Below are 23,095 nucleotides of genomic sequence, written 5' to 3'. Positions count from 1 at the left end.
ACAGAAAGCCAAGGACTCAGGAATGCAATCCTAGCAATGTTCTTCTTTCAGCTTCTAATTTCCATGAGACAGAAAAGAGATAAGTTATAGTCTGGGAATGCAGAAGTATGCAGCAGGTCTATATTTAAGTCTCCTCATGGACAGAAACTAGGAATCCGAGGTATCCAGGAGGACCAGCTACTAAAACTCTGATGTCATTTCATGCCTCTGTCATATGCTGGAAAACAGGGAGCCAACGCACTGTGTGGCATCATTTCAGAGTTCTGTTACGTTCCCAACCAAAAGGCACTTTAAAAAGCCCAGAGGGCAGATGAAGGGAACCTTTTTGAGCCCAAGGACCACATTATTATTTTCATTATATACTGTGCTGTGGGGTGCCATAGGGTACCTTCTTGTCCCTCATGCTGTTTAACATCTATATGAAGCCCTTGGGAGCGGTCCTCAGGAGATTTGGGGTGAGGTGTCAGCAGTACGCTTATGATACCCAGCTCTATTTCTCTGTAACCTCTGAATTGGGAGAGGCCGTGCAAGCCCTGGACCGTTGCCTGGACTCAGTGGTGGGCTGGAGGAGGGCCAGTAAACTGAGTCTGAATCCTACCAAGATGGAGGCACTGTGGGTTGGTAGTTCCTGAGTTCAGATAATTGGTTAGTTGCCTGCTTTGGATGGGGTTGTACTCCCTCTGAAAGAGCAGGTCCGTAGTCTGGGGGTGCTTCTGGATCCATTTTTGTTGCTAGAGACCCAGGTGACCTCCATGGCTAGGAGTACCTTTTACCAGCTTCAGCTGGTAAGACAGCTGCAGCTGTTTCTGGACTGGGATAGCCTGACCACTGTTGTCCACACACTGGCAACTTCTAGGCTTGATTACTGTTATGTGCTCTATGTGGGGCTGCCCTTGAGGTTGGTTGAAGCTGCAACTGGTGCAAAATGCAGTGGCAAGACTGCTCACTGGGGCAGGATATCACCAACATGTCACCCCACTGTTGAAAGAATTGCACTGGCTGCCCATTTGCTACCTGGCCAAGTTCAAGGTTCTAGTTTTGGTGTACAAAGCCCTATGCAGCTTGGGACCAGGATACCTGAAAGACCGTCTTATCCCTTATATACTCAGTCACTGCGCTCTGCAGGTGAGGTCCTCCGGCAGATACCATCTTATCAGGAGGTCCGTTCTGCACAACATCGGAAGTGGACCTTGAGTGTTGTGGCACTGACACTTTCAAATTCCCTCCCCTTAATTATTAGACAAGCACCATCTCTGTTATTTTTTCGGTGCCTATTGAAGACTTTCCTCTTTCAACAAGCCTTTTAAGTTGAGACCTTGTCCCAGTCTACATCTGTGTTGGAATTGCTTTTTAATATGTTTTAAACCTTTTTTAAAAAAATGTTTGTAAAGATGTTTTGTTTTAATGTATTTTAAAGTCTATTTTTATGATGTTTTAAAGTGTTTTTAGTGCTTTTGTTTGCCGCCCTGGGCTTCTGCTGGGAGGAAGGGCGGGATATAAATCAAATAATAAATAAATTGCTATCATGCTCAGGTCCTACTTGTGGGCTTTCCATAGGTATCTGGCTGGCCACTGTGAGAACAGGATGCTGAACTTGATGGGCCTTGGCTTGGTTCAGCAGAGCCCTAATATTCGTTCTAAACAGTAAAGGACCAGCATTTCTGAAGGCATGCCTGATCCCATATGATCCTGCCCACCCAGGAACTCAATCCTTCAAGGGGTCCAGTTAGCTCACTCCCTTTTTGGCTTTAGACAAGTCAATAAGAGCTTTTTATTTTTTTCAGCATTTGACATGAAGCATTTGTCTTGCCTGTTGATTGTGCTTTGTTCTGCTCTTGGTTTTTAAATTGATTTTATTTTCTATTTTACTGTTAGCTACTTTGGAGGCCATTTTTAAGGCTGAAATGTGAAAGGGTAGCTAAATTCTGTGCCTTCTGTGTAAGAAGGTAAATTGTACTTGTATTACTGTGGTCAGGCAAGCTTCCTGTTTATGCATTCATCATACACTCTGCTGGTACACATATAAAGTGTGATGTCTTTAAACATTTGTCTATGAGCCAATGAGTCCTGAGCCAATCAGGGCACCAAGTGCATATATACAGGCCCTTAATGACACACAGCTATCAATAATTCAGACTTGGCATGTTGGTGAAAGAAACACTGGTGTCCTTGCAAACAATATTGCTGTTTAATGTGTGTTGCTGCCTTGCCTCTGTGTATATTATTATTACTATTATTAATTAAACTTCTATCCCGCCCATCCTCCCAGAAGGAGCCCAGGGTTGCAAACAACTCACAAGACACTAAAAACATCTCAGAAACAAAATATCTTAAAAACATCTTTGATTAAAAAAAAAAGCTTTAAAAGCATCTTAAAAGGCAATTCCAACACAGACAAACTGGAATAAAGTCTCTACTTAAAAGGCTTGTTGAAAGAGGAAGGTCTTCAGTAGGTGTCAAAGGGATAATTGAGATGGTGCCTGTCCAATATTTAAGGGGAGGGAGCTCCAAAGGGTAGGTGCCACAACACCAAAGGTCCACTTCCTATGTTGTGCAGAATGGACCTCCTGTTAAGATGGTATCTGCAGGAGGCCCTCACCTGCAGAGTGCAGTGATTGACTAGGTATATAAGGGGTAAGACAGTATTTCGGGTATCCTGGTCCCAAGCTGCATAGGGCTTTGTACACCAAAACCAGCACCTTGAACTCAGCCCAGCAGCTAATGGGCAAAAGAGAGGGAGAGATTTGCAGCTTAATAACTGGGACAACAAGCTAGATATCCAGATTCTCCCTCTGCATCAATCTCCCTCTGCATCAATCCCTCTCTGATAATAAATGTTGGATTCTTACTGCCAAGCTTGGTATTACCTACTACAGGCTTGTGAGCCAGCAGGGACCATTACAGAAACAGGACAGCCCATCTTCATTTTCTGTACATAATTTGGAATTTAGAGCATAGGGTTTGAGCATTAAAAAGAGAGAGAGAGACTAGAGGGGGGAGAAAGAAGGAGAGGAAAACTTCTAGGCTTCTTTGTATGCAACCCTTGCATAACTTCTGCTTCCCTCTCGGTTCCTTCAGTCAGTTTCCCCTACTCTGACTGTGCTTTGAGCAGGGAAATCCAATGTGGTACCCTCCAGACGTTTTGGATTACAACTTTCATACATTCTATATAACATGGCCAGTGGTCAGGGATGATGGGAGCTGTACTCCACAATGTCTGAAGGCACCGTGTTGGCAACCCCTTGGTTAGACTAGTGGGAGTATGGAGACTTGGCTTCAAATCCTCACTCATCCATTAAGCTCACGGGGTGATCTTGCAACATTTGTTTGTACATTAGCCCCTCCTGTCAGTTCATGTATTTAAACTATTTATTTAGAACACTTATACCCTCCTTTACAGCCCCAAGAAAAGACTCAGAGCGGCTTACAAAATATTATCACATGAAGCTTTTAAATTTGTACAAGTTGAACAACTTCATTTTTATTTTATTTTATTTTAAAGAGGGGGGGACTTTATCTAAATACTATTTATCAATAAACACTTCTGAATTCGTGGACATAACATTAAGCATTTCCACCAAAATTATAAACAGAACATCCTTTAAAACACTGATTTTCAAACTCTTGAAAGGCTATCAGCATTTCCTCAGTGACAAGAATCAATAAGGGAGAACAAACTTGCTTGCAGGGCCAGCTCCACATTTGGGGAGAGAGGAGGCTGGGAAAAATGTCCTCTGGGGTCCCTCACACTCTGCTAATGCACCCTGGCAGACTTACCTGGCTGTGGAACAGCTCTGGCTGACATGTGATCCAAGCAGCATTGGGCAGCTGACATTTTATTTGCCACAATAGCAAACTCTTTTCCCTCCATTTTTATACAAAAGTTATACAAGCGAAGGAAATGTAGAGTCTTATACCTCAGTGATCATGACCAGTCCCACAAGGTATGAGAGGACAGAGACAAGAAGGATGAGCATTTCTCTGCGGTTCTTTTTCCGGAAGATTCCAGGATACATGTCAACTAGGGCTGTCACCAGGCTCTCCACGCAGACGAACTAGGGAGAGAATTTAGGCACCCATCACCTCTTTCCTACCACCAGATTTTGACCCTCCCTTATCAATCAATTCAATAAGACTCCACAAAGTACTGAACACATTGCCACAGCATTTCCCCTGAATGCTCTGAGAAATTGTGCCTGAAGAGGAGACAGACAATAGTGTTTGGTCTCCAAAAAGTTAAAAGAGGGTTGAAAGAGGGGTCACTGCTCAGGGTGTACTCACTCATGCTGCTTTTGCCTCTGGTAAACCAAGTTCTATCTGGGTTTTGAGAGAAGTGTATAAAATTATGCATGGTGTGGAGAAAGTAGATAGAGAGATGCCTTTCTCCCTCTCTCATAAATGCTAGAACTTGGGGTCATCCAGTGATGGCAGCGTCAGGACAGACACAAGAAATAACTTCTTCATACAGTACATAGTTCAGCTAGAGTCCTCTACTACAAGAGGTAGCAATGGTCACAACTTGGGTGGCTTTAAAAGATTAGACAAATTCATGGAGGATAAGGAGATCAGTGGCTATTGGGCATGATGGCTGTGGTCTACCTCCACTGTTGAGGGTGGTATGCCTCTAAATAACAGTAGCTGGGACTCACAAATGGGAAAAATACTGTGCATTCCTGAAGTCCTGCTTGTGAACCTCCCATAGGCATCTGGTTGGCTACTGTAAGAAGAGGGTGTTGGACTATATGGGCAATTGGCCTGATCCAGCAGGGTTTTGTTATCATTTCAAAAAGCTGCAAAAGTGACCAAAGCCAACAGGAGGATAACAGAAACGCATGTATAACGCCTTGAGAAGCAATGCCTCCCTCAAATCACTTCTTCCCCTCCCCCAGAATTCAATGTAACCTCATTTGGATGACCACCATGGTGGAACAATGAATGGTTCCTCAAACCACTTTCAACTCTCTAAAACAAAACGACAATTTGGCTCTAATCACGGTGATCTTTTTTTAACTACTAGGTGCTCATTCCCCAAAATGTTCACTAAGAGGTGCTGCGTAGCTAGCCTAGCATCATCTTTTTTTGCAAACCAAAATTGGAAGAACTCCAGACCCTTCCTCTGATGCCCGTCACCAAGCTTCTACTGTTCTCAGCAAGAGATGGGCAAGCTCTCCCCTGCCTAGATTAATTCAGAAATGATGCAAAATTCTGTTCCCCTTCCCCAATCAGAAAGATCTCAAATCATATTTTGGAGCTAGTCAGAGCAGTTTTACCAAGCAAACTCTTCAAAGCAATATTCTAAGCAAAGCAACAACAAGCTGTCCTATAGAAAACTGGGACGGGGGAGGGCAAAAACCCACCTTGGGAAAACTGGGACTGGGAGGACAAGAAACCTCCCCTTGGGGGGAAGTTGAGGCAGAACATTCCTTGACCCTGCAATCCTAGTGTACCCAGGGTCCACTCAGCAAAGAAGGGGTAGGTCCTGAAATCTTCTCCAGCTCAGATTTTAATCTCAGCTCCGGAAGAATCTGAGAGTTCGAAGACTTGCCTCTCCTTCAGAAGTGAGCATGACAGTATTCCCAAAGCTTGATTCTGGGCTTGAGCACAGCCAGTTTTACCAGCATCTCTGTCCTCAACATGGCCATGCTCACCCAATGGATCATGAATTGACTGATGGCAAAATTAAAAGCCCTCTTTCAGACAATTAGCTTTCTGCCCCCTGCACCTTCCCCCAGCAGGCGATGAAATGGGTAAACACACAAAGAAAAGACAAGACTCTGATCTAATCAGGTAGAAAAGCAGTGGTGACTGGTGGCTCCATGTCAGCGGGGCAGTGGAATCTGATCTGGGTTTTAGTCCAAACTATCAAGGAACTGTCCAAGGTGCTCCAACACCTGGGACAGTTCCTTGAAAGTCTGGACTAAACCCCAGAGTGGATTCTACTGCCCCACTGACACGGAGCCACCAGCCGCCACTGTATAAAAGTGTATTGCAAGCCACATTAGATTTGTCTGAGGCCTCTTTTCTCATCACCTGCCCTTAAAATGGTATGCAAACATGAACTTGCTATCATTGCCCACAGTGAAAAGCAGCAAGCTCTCTCCTGTCTTCCAGGCAAGTGGTTAAGCTCTTGGCTGAAATTGCCCACACAAGGCAACATTACCTGGCTGTCCAATCCCAGCAGAACAACCATGACAAAGAAGAAGCAGGCCCATAACGGTGAGAAAGGCAGCATGACGACAGCTCGTGGGTATGCTATGAATGCCAAGCCAGGCCCTGTCAAGAGAAAAGTGCTAGCCTAAGTGTGCTAGAAGAATCTGAGATTTCATGAAGATGTGCCATTAACACCAAACAGGCAGTGAGACCAATGACAAAATATAAGCCATGTTCACCAAATTATATTTTATGGCACTGGAAAGCCCAACCTCTTTCTTTGCCTTTGTGCGCAGGCATGTACAGTGTTCATAAAGAATCACAGCTGCTGGGATGTTGGTGCCATTATGAGCAGCAAAGGAAGTTGGGGCACTGCTACAATGGAAGGGATTCCATTAATTACTGAATTTAATTACTGTTTTAATGTTTTAGCTATGCTAATATCATTTAGTGTTATTATGAATTTGTATTTTTATCTGTGATTTTGTTCATTTATTGTATTATTGTATGTTGTACACCGCCCAGGGAGCCATTGGCTATGGGCGGTTTATAAATGAAATTAAATAAATAATAAATAAACGGGGAAAGAGAAAGGACCTTTGAATCTGGTTGGAGAGGTTTGGCTCTCCCATCATGGTCTACATGTTGCTTATCGAGGGGAATAAGGACAGGACTAATTTTCAAGGCATGTTGGGAAAAAAGAGAAAAAAGTGGTCAATATGGCTTTCTAGGATGCTGATAATCACAATGCTACATTTCTGTGGGCTCAAGATAATCCCACATGCACAAACCACTCACCTGACTCAGCTACCTCAGAGATAGGCACTCCCTGCTCTTGTGCCATAAAGCCCAGGATGGAAAAGATTGCAAAACCAGCCACAAAACTTGTGCCGCTGTTTAAAAAACACAGAGCAATGCAGTCCCTAGGAGGAACAGATGAATGTGAGTGCAAAAAAACCCTGGACATCTAGTGAGAAGGAAGCTTCTATAAGGAGGAGGAGCCAATCAAATAATAAACATCATCAGTAGCCAATAAGAGTGAAGCAACCACATGGAGATGTGCACATCTTAGGGCAGTCACTAGATTACTTGCATGAATTAATCAATCAATCAATTACTGATGAATAGCCTCTAAATTGCTGTTCAGTTACTCATTTCCTGTTCCACTCAGAAGGGGCAGTGGCTTTAATTAATGGTTTTCTGTAATTTTTTTCTTTTTTCTTTTTCTTTCTTCCCCCCCCACGTCTTTTTTGTAATTAAAGCCCCATCTTCACCCCATGCATGGAGCATGCTGAGTACAGTACAGTTTTAAATTTTTAAGTTTAAATGTTTAATTTTGAAGACAACTGCAGCTGGCAAAGTGTATTGAAGCTTTTCAGGGCTACTGTGCCTTTAATTATTAGCTTAATCCTTGCTGTTTCTGCCTCTTTTGTCCTGTGTGATGCATGAACTGTGTAGTTGCTGCCATACTGAATACAAAGGAATAAAAGAGGCAGAAGCTGTAAGGAGGAAGCTAATAATTAAAGGCACAGTAGCCCTGAAAATACACCTCAGTACACTTTGCTGGTTACAATTTTCTTTCATATTTAAAATTTAAGTTTAAAATTTGTCACAAATTAAGTCTAAAAAAAGACTGGATAAGAACAAAAAAGATTAAATGCAACAGGCTGGCAATGCTATTGTTTGGATTCTCAGTAAAATGTGAGTGAGGAGAAGGTGACAATGCCAGATTACCCTGGAAGCATAGAACTGACAAATGTGAAAATATGGGTTAAGGGTTACAATATTTTACAGAGGGGAAGGGGTACATCTTGATATGGGGATCCATTTTCGGTGGCATCTCCATGTTTCTTGTAATAGATGACTCACATTTTCGTTTCAGAAAGAACCATTTTTAAAACCTCATTTTGAAAAGTCAGAAAGTTTGAAAAGCACAAAATGCAGGAACAGAGCAGGAATTCTTTAATCCAGTAAACTATTTCTGCAATGGAGAAAGGATTCAGGGGGGTCAGAAAGGAAGGAGCAAGTGACAAGCGCAGAACCTTGAAAGCTGGACTCACACTTCAGTTACCTGTAACAGTTGTTATGATACTTGTTGTAGCTGCCCAAAGCAGTCAGGCATCCCAGGCAAATGGCATAAGAGAAGAAAATCTGAGTACCTGCATCCATCCACACCTGTAAGCAACAGAAAAACAGAGCAAAATTATAGAAAGCACGTCTACAAGGGCCTTTCTTGTAGCTTTACAAAACCAATATATTCAGTTCTTTCATGATGAAGAACTTTGCCTCCAGAAAGCTTGCTGCCTGAAAAACAGTTGGTGGGACTTATTTGTGAATAAATCCACTCAAACACCACAGCAGTTTCAAGAGACAAGGAAAGTGTCCTGTTGTCTAGCAGTTTATCTCACCAAAAAGAAAATATTTCCCGCTCCACTTCCCTAACAGTAAAATTAATTAGGTAACTAGAACAGAAGCTATTATGCTTGCTGGGAAGGGTTCTAAGCTGCTGTATCAAGCAAGATCTACCTGTGAATAAGTGTCTTAGACTGCCACTTAATTCAGCAGGCTGGGGCATCTACTAACAACTAATTACTGTGCTTCTCTTCAGAAACCTGCAAAAAACAATAAAGGACAAAGGGCAGAACTTAAGAGTTTAAACAAATAAACAAAATTCAGTGGATGCTTTGATTTCAACCATTTGAATGAGAAACTCCAGGGGAAAATTTAGTTTTTTCATGTTAGGTGTTAATTTTTTAATTCAAAATTTGAAAACTGAATGCTTTAGACTTGTTTGCACGTCTCAGTTGTTTTGATTTTGGCAGGTGTCAGATATGAAATCAAATGAGCCATCGACTGTCAAATACTATAACCATTATGCATCTACCAATTGCAGAAACACTATTACATGTCAACTATCAAATACATTTTTATATTAAATATCAATATAACAATAATGTTCAATACTATTGCATGCCGACCATCAAATACTGCTAGATACAATATACCAGGAACTTTCTGGCTATTTTCTGGGGAAACCCTGGTTCTTTGGAAGCTTTTCAGGGGGTCCTTAATGAGACACATTGCTATTGACCTTCCTCTGCGGCATGCAGCCACAAGGGAATGCTGTGTAATTGTATAGACCGTGCTCTCCAGTCTCAATGGCAAGAACCAACAACTGCCCCACATGAATCATAGAATCATAGAGTTGGAAGGGGCCTTGTAGGCCATCGAGTCCAACCCCCTGCTCACAGCAGGAAATCTACAGCTAGAGCATCTCCCACAGATAGCTGTCCAGCCTCTGCTTGAAGACATCCAGCGAAGGGGATCCCACCACCTCCCTACGCAGTCGGTTCCATTGCCGAACTGCCCTTACTGTCAAGAAGTTCCTTCTAATGTCCAATCTGAATCTACACTCCTGCAACTTAAAACCATTAGACCTAGTCCTACCCTCTGGGGCAGCAGAGAACAAATCTGTACCCTCCTCTATGTGACAGCCCTTCAGGTACTTAAAGAGTGCAATCATGTCACCCCTCAGCCTTCTCTTCACCAGACTGAACATGCCAAGTTCCTTCAACCTTTCCTCATAATACTTGTTCTGGAATGGCAATGCTAGGGTGTCAAATCTCAGTCTAATAAGTCAAGATGTGCATGAGCTTCATGCACCTGCACATGAACCCTTTCCTCCTGCTTCGCTCCTCCCTTCATGTGATAGAACATACAAGCCAGGAAGCTCCAGTTAACTATAGCTTCCCATCACATCCAAACCTGGAATTACAGTGAATGACTTCCAAATAAGGCAAGCTCCGGAAGCCAACTTTAAAGCATGGCTTCATATTCTGGCTTGTTTCCAATACACATGCGACAGAAAGTTTTGGTTCACTGCCCTTTCCCTGGCTCGTTTCACTGCTTATGTGAAGGGAAGAACAGAGTGAAAGCAAAGGGTGGTGTGTGGGTGGATGACACTTATGCACGTCTCAGCTTATTAAGCGGAGATTTGATCGCGCAAACAGAGCCGGTATGTGCCCTAGAACATACCCTACAATCCTCTGCAGTATGCATGAATTCTGCAGCCCTCCAAGGGCTCACAAAATTCCCTTGGCTCTTCTACCTGCCTGGGACTACATATACAGTGTTGGTATTTACAGCAGGGGGTGAGGAACCTCAGGGCCAGGGGCCAAAGGCAGTCCTCCAAGCCTCTCTGTTTGGCTTATGAGACTCTTTCCTGGCTACACTTCCTCCTTCTCAGTCACCTCCCCTCTCCCCAGCCCTTCTTTGAAGCCTCCTTGAGTGTTTTTGCAGGACTGGAATGTATTCTTGAACACTAATAATACCTCTTGCATGTTTGGAAAGAGGCTAGAGAAGGAGGTTGGCGTGTATGTAGAGACACTATTGGGTGAGAATCCACAGACTGGGTGAGAATTTTGATTGTTTGCATTTCAAGCAGAACATATCAAATTAGCACTTCTGAAGAACCGAAGCATAACCATCCTTCTAAATTCGCATTTATTAGAAATTTGGGATGCAGTTTGCCAAGGGGAAAAGGGAAAATTCAGAAACAAACTTTCCCCCCAATTTTTCTGTTTTGCTTTTTTCAACAATCAGAAACAATATTTACAAAACGCATGTATTAAGGGAAAGTGCGCATAAAAATGAATATATGAGTGAAAACAACAGGCAAAATGGCATGATGTGATGAAAAATGGCTTGCAAAAATGTGTACCTTTGTCAACGCTGCCTACAAAAATGTGTTTATTTGGAGAAATAAAATGATGGAGAATTTTCATGAGGATGTTTTTTAAAAAATCACAGATTGCTGCAGAAATGTAGAGAATCAAATTTAACATTGGAAAAATGAGAAACTGAGAACCAAAATTAACAGATCTTTCCATCCCTAATGTAGACACTAGCCTACTGTACAAAAAGTTAAGCTTGCATTCATTGTTCTGCCTACTTTAGCCTCTGGCTGCACCCACCACTTGTAAGTGCACCCACAGAAGGCTGCCCAGAAGAGAATGTGGTGCTCAGCCTGTTAAGGGTTCCCCACCCCTCATTTACAGGCTAGCAGTCTACAATAAGTGGCTGGTAGTCTGTGTCCCAATTTGTGCAGGCCCAGTCTGAAAACTTGAGGAAGACATTTTTGCCCAGGTATAAGGAAGAGGTTGAACAATGGTAGGCGGGCTATCCAGGTGCAAAACCAGAATCCTGTGTCAACTGAAGAAGAGGTTTCAAGGGATATTAGAGGACAGAACAGACACAAATGGAGAGGCTCTTTGGGAACTGAGTTTGTAGGCCAGGGGTGCAAAATCTGTGCTACGTTTGCTATTGGAATTTAGATCAAGTCTCAGAGCTGCTTCTTAAACTGCAAGGTTGGCCCTACACAGAGGCCTCCTCAGGCAGTAGATGGTGGCAGTCGCAGCCCTCACTCTCCATCAGATCCTTCTGAGCCCCCTGGCCATATTCCCATCCTACTGAGCCAGTCCCCAGTGGAAGGGATGCTTTCTCAGGTGGTGGGTGTAGAGATGTGAAGGCCTAGGGGAGGGGAAGGAAAAATTCAGAAACAAACTTTTTCCCCAATTTTTGTTGTTCTTTTTTTGAATTGGAAAAAAACAGAGGGAAATAGTTTTGCCCCCTCATATTTTTTCTGGTTTTCCCCCTGGTCTTTCACATCTCTAGGTGGGTGGGCTGTCTGTCTATCTCACCTAGGTACCTTCTTCCAATGCTTCACAATCCCTGCTGGGAGATTCCCCTGACTGTGGTTGCATCTATATCATACATTTAAAGAACATCCCCCCCAAAGAATCCTGGGAACTATAGTTTCTCCCCTCAAAGAGAAATGATCCCCAGCACCCTTAACAAATTACAGTTCCCAGGATTTTTGGCGGGGTGGGAAGATGCTTTAAATGTCCTTTAAATGTATGGCATGTTTGCAGCCTGAGCCAGGAGGCAGCCAGCCCAAGCCATGCACTCTAGCAGGCACCACATACGAACATACGTTCTTCTGTCCATGTGGCAGTGCTCATCTCATCGTGAGGTGGGTAGGACTTGACCTTTTTTATAATTATTGGTGGATGAGCACTTTTTCAGGGCTGCTGTTTTATTGGGATTTTTTTTTCTATATATTTGGTTATTAATGTTTATTTCTATTTTATGAATTTGAAAGTCGCTTGGAGACTTTTTGTGTGTGCAAAGTGATAACAGCAACAACAGGCACTGGTGACACTGCTCAGAAACCCAGGAAACTGCCTTATACTGAGTCAAACCATTTGTTGGTCCCTCTAGTTCAGCATTGTCCACACTGACTGGCAGCAGCTCTCCAGGATTTCAGGCAGTTTTAAGGCACTCACCTGAATATTGCAAGGCAGTTATCCCAACCAAAGTTTACAAAAAATGCATATGTTAGGTAAAGGTGTGCATAAAAATGCATATATTAGTGAAAACAACATACAAAAATGCATTAGGACAGTGAATGTTTTTTTTAAAAAAGCACAAATGGCTGCAGAAATGTGGAGAACTGAATTTAATCCTTGGGCTGCCCCTGTTGAATGGATTCCCAGCCCCCAAATGAGGAGTCAGATACATTACCCAATAACATCTCCACTGATTCTACCAAATTCTGTCCTCAAAACCCCCATACTAAAGCTTACTGGCTGGCCTGGGAGGAGTTTAAAAGGGTTACCAAGGGTTTTGCTGACCTATTTTTTTTCAGGCAGGCACCCCCTTAATCTTCTATGGAGACACCTCCTCCACACAAAAGGCTGGTGCAGCAACTCAGCTGGAACCAGGATTTAGCATGGAGGAACTTGGCCTAAAGATTGAAAAATGGCAGTTGGACAAAGGGACATTTCATCGAGGCAACCTGGAATGAACTGGCAATAGAAGAAAAAAGCAAGGGCAGGGAACAGAGCGCATTTGGGAGGCCAAAGAGGTTACAGCAGCTGCTTCCGAACAGATGTGCCAGATCCGTTTACCATTTGTTGTTGTCCCTCTGCACAGTCTATGCACCTGAGCATTGAAAACCTATCACTCACTCATGCACATGAAAAGTACATGGGAGACTCAAAGTCACCTTTTTTAGAGGCAGTAGTGGTGACACAATCAGACTGCCCCAAAAGACATCTATGGGCATTGTATAAAAAGATTCACTGGATATTTGTCGGTGGTGGTGGTGGGGAGCAATTGCAATTGTAGTAACAAACCCAGCTACCTCTCTGCTTGCGCCAGACTCTCTATGCATTGAGCGAAATGCATGCACAGCAGCAGACAAAAATTGTGTGAGCATCAGTCCAGGAAACAGGGCACATCAATCACACAGTTACCATGTATATATTTATTTAATATCCCACTCTTCTTCCAAGGAGTGGAGGGTGGGGTGGGCATACAGTTAGTGCACATTTAAAGCACATGGCTTCCCCTAAAGAATCCTGGGAGCTGTAGTTTGTTAGGGTTGCTGGGAATTGTAGCTCTGTGAAGGGTAAACACAGTTGCCAGGATTCTTTGGGGGAAGCCATGTGCTTAAATGTGCATTCAATGTACTTCACGTGTATGGTGTGGGCGTGACCAAAGAAAAAGAAACAAAGAATAATGGATGTGGGGGAGACAGAGATTCATAAATAGAATAACCAAGCCTCCTCTTGTTTCTTTTAACTTACCTGGGGATCCCTGAGTCTAGTGAGGTCTGGGTAAAGGTAGAAGAGGATCCCTTTAGATGCCCCAGGCAGGGAGACTCCCCTAATCAGCAGGACCACTAGCATCAGGTATGGAAATGTAGCCGTAAAGTACACCACCTAGCAAAAGGGTGAAACACAGTGATCATGAGCAATGGCTGTGAAGAACTGCCAGGTTAGCCAGACTGGCAAGCAGAGCTCCAAGTAAACCTATGGCGAAGCCTGCTTAGGCTTTGAACATTCGGAAAACGGGATGGTGGAAACGAGAAAGAAACATGCTCGGTCCAAAAGCTTCCTGGAATGGCTACTTTTGTCATTACATTTGGACAATCCTATTTCTCCAAGCCTTATATGGAAGCCATTGCCCATTACCAATGTGGTGTAGTGGTTAGAGTGCTGGATAAGGACCTGGGAGGCCAGGGTTCAAATCCCCGCTTAGCCATTAAGCTCTTTCACCCTAACCTACCACACAAGGTTGTTGTGAGGATTGGATGGAAAGGGGGAGAACCATGCATGCCACCTTGAGCTTCTTGAAGGAAAAGGTGGGATATAACAGCAACAAAGGTCGCCTACACCAATTCTGCTACTGATCATTTTGTACTGTCCAGCTAGGTGCAATGCAGCACATAGAGGTAACAGCTAGGAATATAAAATGGGAATGCACAGGATAGGGTAACTTGGGAGAGGCTCAACAGCATCCTGGATAGCCCAGACATTAGAGCAGGGTTTCCCAACCTTTGGGCCACAGATGTTGCTGGACTACAGTTCCCATAATTCCTGACCATTGGCCATGCTGGATGGGGCTGATGGGAGTTGTAGTCCAGCAAGATCTGTGGCTCAAAGGTTGGGAAACCCTGCATTAGAGGATTCTTCCTTCTTCCAGGTGCCCCAGAGCTCCAAGTAGCAGCTCACAGTTCTGCAGTGTCCTTTCTTGGTGTATTAATATTCCTTTTGAAGAACATGAACATATATACAGATATACAGCACATTATTGAATATGGCTTCTGTCCTGCACACTTTGTGTGCCAAACCCTCCCCAGGTTGCCAAGGCCCCTCCCCTCTCCCCAGTCTGCACCTGGCCCTGCCTTCCACCTTCCCCACCACTACACAGCCTGGAGGAAAGGGAGGCCTCATGATAGCAATGCTGAGGCCTCCCACAAAGCGGTTCCCCAGGTCATCCAGGTTGCTGCCCTCTCACTTGCATTCCTTCTCCTCTTTCCCCCCAGATTTGAAGCCAGTGTGGCTGGGCTGCCGCCACCTGCTCACCTTCCTTCCCCCCCCCCAGCCTTGAGCCCAGTGTGACTGGGTCACATTGTAGTTCTTAGCGCCACCTGTCTGTGGCCAAGCAAACTTTAGAGTGACATGCTCAGGACTTACAAAAATATTAAATAGAAAGAAATATATGACTGCAGTTGCAGCAATGGAATACAATAAGTATCCCAACAATGAATAAAGAATACAATTGGATTTCCATCCCTTATTTCATCCCTATATATTTAGTTCATTTCTCCACTCAACTATAGCACATATTTTTCCTTAACTGCTTATAAACAGAAGGCACTGAATCCTTTCTCTAGTACTGAGTCTTGACCATTTTAACTACCACTAACTTAACGGTGAACAGCATCTTCTTTTTAACATTCAAACGGTCATAAGTTACTTTTATTTATTTTCTTAAAAGCATTTGTAACCCACTTATTATTTAAAAAATCTCTAAGTGGTATACAGTCTAAAAAACAAATATATCATTAAAACAATAAAACATAACCTAAAGCCAATAGAATAACAATATAACACATAAAAGCATATAAAAGTGAACTGAGTCTTCCATCCTATATGCACTTACCTGGGAAAAAGTCCCACTGATGTCTGCATAGGACTGTACTGTTAAATAACCTGCCGGGGGAATATTCTTATCCATTTCTGAGCTGGCAATAATAAGGCAAGAGTATTTTTTTTAACTATTGCGTTTTAGCTTCAGGGAACTCCTTCCACATGGGATTGATAGTCAAGGAAACTTTGTGCATCTACTGAACAATTCTTGCATATTGCTGGGATTCTGGGCCATGTCAGTCAAATTTATTTGTTATAAACCATTGGCCATCACACAACCATTGGGGCATGCTCTGTGGCACACACTTCTGTTGGCACCAGTTGTGAGGAAGCCAGTAACCCAGACAAACAAAATAAGACGCCAGCTAAATGCCACAGCTTTTGTTAGGAAGAAGCTTTACTTGCAGCGTACAAATAAAGTTCTTGGTATAGACAGAAATACAGATATACACAATAGCACCTTCTCTCCTACTACTCCTAAACCCCCACACACGCTGCAGTCTCCCTCCTTCTTTTATGAGCCTCTCGTAATTGAGTTGAATTCCTGCAGCTGTTGCAACCAGAGCCATGATTAATTTCTCAGTTAACCCTTGCCTCCCCTGTAATACCTGCCATCCATGGGGATCACAAAAAATGCAAGTCATTCTGACTATAACATTCCCCCACCCTTGTATTTCTTGTTGATTTCTGAGGGATGCAGGTCATACAGTTTATATACATAGTTGCATACGTTTTTACATCCCGTATGATACATACATTGTTTTATTCATTCTATCTTTTACATTCTTAGATCAGTACTAGAGCATCCTGCTGTTCCATCCAGTCTCTATCCCCTTCCAACATTTTGAACCACATTTCATAATCTTGTTTAGTCCATTCATCATCATCATCCTCAGTATACTCCTAGTGCAGTAATGAGCTGTTTGTGCTTATCCTCTGGCAGAGGCTTTGTTAGCACATCGGCTAACATGGCATTGGTATCGCAATATGTTAATGTGATGAGCCCTTGTTTTATACATTCATGTACGTGATGAAATCTAGTGCTTATGTGCTTTGTTCTTTTCGTGTGACTCTCCGCCTGTGCCAAATGTATACAGGCTTGGTTATCCTCAAACAATACATATGGTTTGGATGCAGCCACAGCTACGTCCTTAAATAGCAATTCATACCAAAGCAAGTCTATACAAGCACTGGAGAGGCTGATGTATTCGGCCTCTGTACTCGAGATAGCAACCATTGTTTGCTTTCTACTATGCCAGTCTATTAGTGCCCCGTTATATATTATTGCTGTGCCAGAAATTGACTTTCGGGTTGTGCTATCTGCTGCACGGTCTGCGTCTGCGTAGCAGACTAAACCCCCCTCTCGTGTGGTCGAAAGGAACAGTCGGTGACTTGCTGTACCTTTTAAATGCCTCAACACTCTTTTTAACCCATTCCAGTCCCGTAATGTGGGGTGTTCCACTGTTCTGCTAAGTATGTGTACGGCTGTACATATATCTGGTCTGGTTACCTTGGCGATATACAACAATTTTCCAATAATACATCGATATTGCTGGGGATTTGCATATGCATCATCACATTGTTCACTCTGGAAACCCATGACCATTGGGGTCTTCACTGGGTTACATTCCTGCATACCGTGATCTGCTAATAGCTGTAATATTTTCTGTTCTTGGTGCATTGATACGCTACCATCCTTGTGCCTGCATATCTCTGTACCTAAATAGTGCGCCACATGTCCTAGACGTTTGATGTCAACATGGTTAGCCAGCTGTTCTGCGAATAAATCATCCTCTTCTATTGTCTCACATACATGTAGAATATCATCTACAAAAACCAGACAATATGCTATTTTACTTTTCTGTTCATTTATGTAAAGACATGGGTCTGCAGCACTTTTTTTAAAACCCATGGATTCTAGCACTGTAGTCAGCTTTTCATACCAGCATTTTGCACTTTGTTTTAAACCATATATAGATCTTTGCAGTTTGCACACGCACTTCATGCCATCTTCAAACCCTGGTGGCTGTACCATATATATATCCTCTCTTAATTCACCGTAAAGGAAGGCTGTATTAACATCATAATGAAACACGTTCATATTACCCATGGCTGCCACTTTGAGAATCAGCCGGATGGTTTCATGACGTATGACCGGTGCAAACACTGTGTCATAGTCTTCCCCCATATGTTGGTGGAACCCCTTTGCCACCAGTCTTGCCCTATACCTTTGCACTTCGCCTTTACTATCTAGTTTTATTTTATAAATCCACCTGCACCCGATTGCTCTTTTGTCAGGTGGTAGCGTTGCCAGAGTCCATGTTTTGTTATTCCTCATTGCTTCCATTTCTTCCCCCATGGCTTTTAGCCACATGTTCTTTTCTGTGCTTGGCAATTCATGTATTTCATGATATGTAGCGGGTTCTACCTGTTCAGACCTGGCTACATTTACCTGGAACCTAACAGGTGGGATTCCGAGGTTCCTTCTTTGGGACCTCCGGGGTTGTATGGATTCCGTTTGCGGAGTAGCTTGTGCAATATCAGAGCCTTTGTCTTGTTTGACTACAGGCTGGCCCTTCTCTGTGGAAGCAAGGGAATCTTCAAGATCCCATGTCTTACTAGTGCTTATACTGCTACTAATGATCACACGTTGCCTCGTAGGAAGCCATACACGATGTGCTGAGGGTATGCCTGCATATCCAAGAAAAAACCCTTTTTCTGCTCTTTGGACTAACTTTCCTACTCTACGCGCTTTGGGTACATGTGCCCAACATACAGCACCAAAAGGTTTCAAGTGTGCGTGTTTGGGTTTCTTCCCATATAGCTTTTCATAAGGAGTCATATTTATTGCTATGGAGAAAAGCCTGTTAATCAAATGGTTTGCATACATTGCAGCTTCACCCCAAAACCCCTTTGATAAACTGCAACCATGTAGCATCGTACGCATCATGTTTTGTAAACATTTGTTTCTGCGTTCTGCGGTTCCATTCTGATGCAGAGACCAACTGGCCGTGAGAGAGTGTTTAATGCCTCTTTCCTTAAGGAACCGCTGTAAAGAGCTGGAGAGAAATTCCCCACCCCTATCTGAATGTAGCTGCACCACCTTAACTCTATGCTTAGCTTCCACCCACTTAATGAAATGACGTAGGTTGTTCTCTGCTTCGGCTTTTGTTTTCAAAAGATAGACAAAACTGTATCTTGTATAATGATCCACTATAACAAAATAAAATCTTGCTCCTCCTTTAGATTTTGGAAATGGACCTGCTAGATCCATAGCAGTTCAAATGCTCTGCTCGCCTTGCAGTCACTGTTTTTATTTTTAGGAGCAGCCTCGGCTTTCATTTCTTTACACACTGAGCATTCTTGAAACAATTTGCAAGTCTTGTAATATTTGTCTGCACTGTGTTTGGGCATCATTTGAAGGGTAGAATAACTTGCATGTCCTAATTTTCTATGATAATCATGTATACACCCTTCATGAATGGGCTTATTCAATACCGCATTTACTTTGGCTTTAGGGTTCATGTCTATAACATATAGTGCATTTCTTAGACTTCCTTTAGCTTGCACTACCCCTTTTTTACTTATTGTGCATATACCTTTAACAAACATAACATCATAATTCATTTTGTTCAATGTGGACACAGACATAATGTTTGTTTCCATCTGGGGAACAAATAGTACATTGGTTAAAGTAGTTTGTAAACATTCCACGTAAACAATGCCCCTCCCCTGTACCTCTCTTTTCGTCCCATCAGCCAAAAATATATTTTCACAAGCTGAAGAGAGTACTTTAAACTGTTCTTTTGTATTGCAGAGAAACATTGTTGCTCCCGAGTCGACCACCCAAACGGAGTTGTTTTTCTTTATCTCTTCACACGTGTTGTTTGTTACGACCCGTACTGACATACAGTCTTTTTCTTTCTCTGCTTTTCTTTGTACTTTGCAGTCTTTACGAAGATGAGTAGTAGAACCACATCTGTAACATGTTCTTACTGCGTAGGCTTTAGCGTTGTCTTTAGTCTTTGACGGACAGGTGACGGCGTGGTGCGTTCTGCTTTCACTTCGTCTCTCTGCTTCTTGAAGCAATTTACAGGAAACATACTGCATAGTTAATTCTTCGTCTCTCATAGTTTCCAACGCTAAAATCATGGCGTCATATGAATTGTCCAATGAAGATAGTAAAAAATAAACTTGTAATTGTTCAGAGTAAATAACATCTCTGTCTTGTAACTGTGCAAACAGGCTACATATTGTTTGTATGTGAGCATGCATACTCACACCTTCTTTTAGACATGTCTGGAACAGCTTCCTTGAGAGTAGCACTTTGCTTCCTGCTGTAGCTTGAATATGTACGTTTTGCAGTGCTTCCCAAACTTCTTTGGCTGTTTCCATATGCCTTACGTTTATCAGCTGCGAATCTTGCACTCCAAGTATTATCGTGGCTTTTGCCCTCTGGTCTTGGCGATGCCATTCCTCTGTGAGGTCATCTGGCGTTGCATCCTCAATGACATGCCATAAATCCTCACGGATCAGCAGCATCTGCATCTTTACCTTCCAACTTATATAGTTAGATTCACTGAGACGCTCTAGAGGCATTCCAGATGCAAAGGACATTGCCATCCTTGCCTCTCTCTCTTCAGGAGTAGTGGTGCTTGCCTTTTCTTGCAGCTCACCAGTACTGGCTGCACTCTCGGCTTTAAGTCTGTTCTGCTATCTTTGCTTTCAGGCTTAGAATCTGGGTTTTCAGGCTTAGAATCTGGGCCCATAACCCTATGTTGGCAGCAGTTGTGAGGAAGCCAGTAACCCAGACAAACGAAATAAGACGCCAGCTAAATGCCACAGCTTTTGTTAGGAAGAAGCTTCACTTGCAGCATACAAATAAAGTTCTTGGTATAGACAGAAATACAGATATATACAATAGCACCTTCTCTCCTACTACTCCTAAACCCCCACACACGCTGCAGTCTCCCTCCTTCTTTTATGAGCCTCTCGTAATTGAGTTGAATTCCTGCAGCTGTTGCAACCAGAGCCATGATTAATTTCTCAGTTAACCCTTGCCTCCCCTGTAATACCTGCCATCCATGGGGATCACAAAAAATGCAAGTCATTCTGCACAAAGTACTGGCCACGGGCCTGTAGGGCTTCATCATTCCCCCACCCTCAAAATGTGAGTATCACACCCATACCCCCTATGGGTTGGCTACACATTGTAAAGGGCAGTGGCAGCTGGTGGCTTCATGTCAATGTTGAAGCACTTTGGACAGCTCCTTGAAAGTTGGACTAAAACCCAGAGCTGATTCCACTGCCCCACTGATATGGAGCCACCAGCCACCACTGATCAGGGGAAATTATATTTTTTTTAAATAATAGAGTCTGAGAGGATTCTTTCTGGTAAGGCCATCAAGTCCAACCCCTTAATCAGTGCAGGAAACCCACAAGTGGAACTATTTATTTATTTATTAGATTTATATCCTGCCCTTCCTCCCAGTAGGAGCCCAATCCCCAACAGATGTCTGTCTAGCCTCTGCTTGAAGACCCCTTGCAAGGAAGAGCCTATCCACCCCTAGACCCTTCTCAGTGGCTGCCCCTAGGCTTTGGAATTCCCTCCCTAAGGAGATAAGGCCTCTTCCCTGCAGTCCTTTCGTCGACAGGTAAAAACTTTCTTATTTCAGCAAGCCTTTGATTCTGAAGGCGGCTAAGGATAGGCCCAAAAGGAGGTTATATTGTTCTTGCTTGTTTATTTTTTAATTATTCTGATTTTATGGGTATAGTTTTTAATTATCAAAAACAGTTTAATGCTATTTTAAATTAGAGTTCATTTTTTAATTATATCTGTCTATATTTATTTATGTATTATATGTTTTTAACTTTGGTAGGTTTTAATTGTATCTGTTTTTTATCTGGAAGCTGGCGTGAGTTCCAATTTGGAAAAACGGCAGGGTATAAATAAAGTTAATAATAATAATAATAATAATAATAATAGACAATGGGCTCCATTGTTGAACTACTTTTACCATGAAGACATTTCTCCTAATGGTCAACTAAAATCTACCCTCCTGTAATTTAAACTTGTTGCATTTAGTCCTGTCTGCCAGGGCAACAGAGAACAAATCTTTGCCCTCTTCTGTGTCACAGGCCGCATCCACACCATACATTCAAAACACATGGTTTCACCCAAAGGATCATGGGAACTGTAGTCTGTTAAGGGTGTTGGGATTTGTAGCTCTGTGGAGGATAAACTACAGTTCCCAGAATTCTTTAGAGGGAGCCATATGCATTAAATGTATGGTGTGGATGTGACCCCATTCAGGTATTTGAAGTGCGCTTTCACGTTCCCTGCACACGCACACACACACACCTCACTTTTCTCTTCTGTAGGCTAAACATACCAAGTTCCTTCACTTGTTCCCTATTCTGCTGGCCACCCTTGCTGCCCTCCTCTGAACCCATTTCAATTTGTCTTTATTGTTTGTCAAGTGTGGTGGCCAGAAGTAGACACAGTGCTCCAGTTGAGGTCTGACTAGTGCAGGATAAAGAGGAAATATATATTATTTCTGCGACTTGGAAACTATGGCTCTAGAAATTCAGCCCAACAGATTGGTAGACATGGGCAAACATCCTTTGGAGAAGGTGCCCCAAATGTAGGGTTCTACCAGAACAAAATGACAGAGAACCCACCTAGGAAGGTGCCTCATACTGCTAAACCACTGCGTCTCCCTTTAGTGCAGTTCATCTGCTCCTGACTGACAGCAGCTCTCCATGGTCTCAGGTGGAGAGATCTTTCTCATCCCTACAAAATAAGCTCCTTTTTAACAGGAAATGCTGGGGACTAAAGGGAGACTTTAAGCATGCAAAGCACGGCGATGGCGGTAGCTGTTGACCACTGAGCTACAGGCCCACATTATGTTTAATTCCCAATTCACAATGGACTGCAGCAGAAGGCAGGACAAGGATAAGCATTTGTGGCTGAATTTGTGTTTGTTTGTTTTGGATCAATTTTTTTTTTCATCTTAAGGTAGCTAAAACAAAATTACAGTTCAGGTGAAAACTGTACATGTCAAGAAGGACTCTAAACACAAAAGCATAGACTCTTTTGTGTCTCGCTTTCTTTGGCTCTGGAGACATTCCAAATGGAAACTTTCCTCTGATTTATTTCTGAATCAAAACAACCAGGCTAGAACAGAGTTTGGGGGTCACCTAAGTCCAAATGCCAGGCACAGCAGGCTTGCCTAAACAAACAGGCCATTGCATTGAGTCAGGGTGGGGTTGGGGAAAAGAGCTGTTGAATCTCTCCAAACGTAACTGAGACAAAACAAAGATGCTTTTGCTCATCATCGAAAAACCAGGTATATGGTGTCAAAGAATCACTCTAAAGGTCCATGAGATACGACTGCAGGGAAGAAAAAAAGCCTGTGGGAAAAACAGGGGGTGTCTTGTCAGAATCA

The 23,095-nt window shown here is 43.0% G+C and overlaps 1 protein-coding gene across 1 annotated transcript in view; it reads right to left on the bottom strand.

The window, feature by feature from the left end:
- Nucleotides 1–23,095, bottom strand: part of SLC6A13 (solute carrier family 6 member 13) — a 78,752-nt gene that overhangs the window by 8,552 nt on the left and 47,105 nt on the right. Inside the window, exons 6-10 of the mRNA XM_061638669.1 lie at nt 13,800–13,934; nt 8,222–8,325; nt 6,949–7,073; nt 6,161–6,273; nt 3,918–4,055 (exon numbers count right to left, since the gene is read on the bottom strand). Of these exons, the coding sequence (XP_061494653.1) occupies nt 3,918–4,055; nt 6,161–6,273; nt 6,949–7,073; nt 8,222–8,325; nt 13,800–13,934 (615 nt within the window). The remainder of the gene's footprint in view (nt 1–3,917; nt 4,056–6,160; nt 6,274–6,948; nt 7,074–8,221; nt 8,326–13,799; nt 13,935–23,095) is intronic.

Source organism: Rhineura floridana, chromosome 8 (assembly GCF_030035675.1).
Source record: "Rhineura floridana isolate rRhiFlo1 chromosome 8, rRhiFlo1.hap2, whole genome shotgun sequence".
Taxonomy (NCBI): domain Eukaryota; kingdom Metazoa; phylum Chordata; class Lepidosauria; order Squamata; family Rhineuridae; genus Rhineura; species Rhineura floridana.
This window is presented reverse-complemented; position numbering and strand designations above follow the sequence as displayed.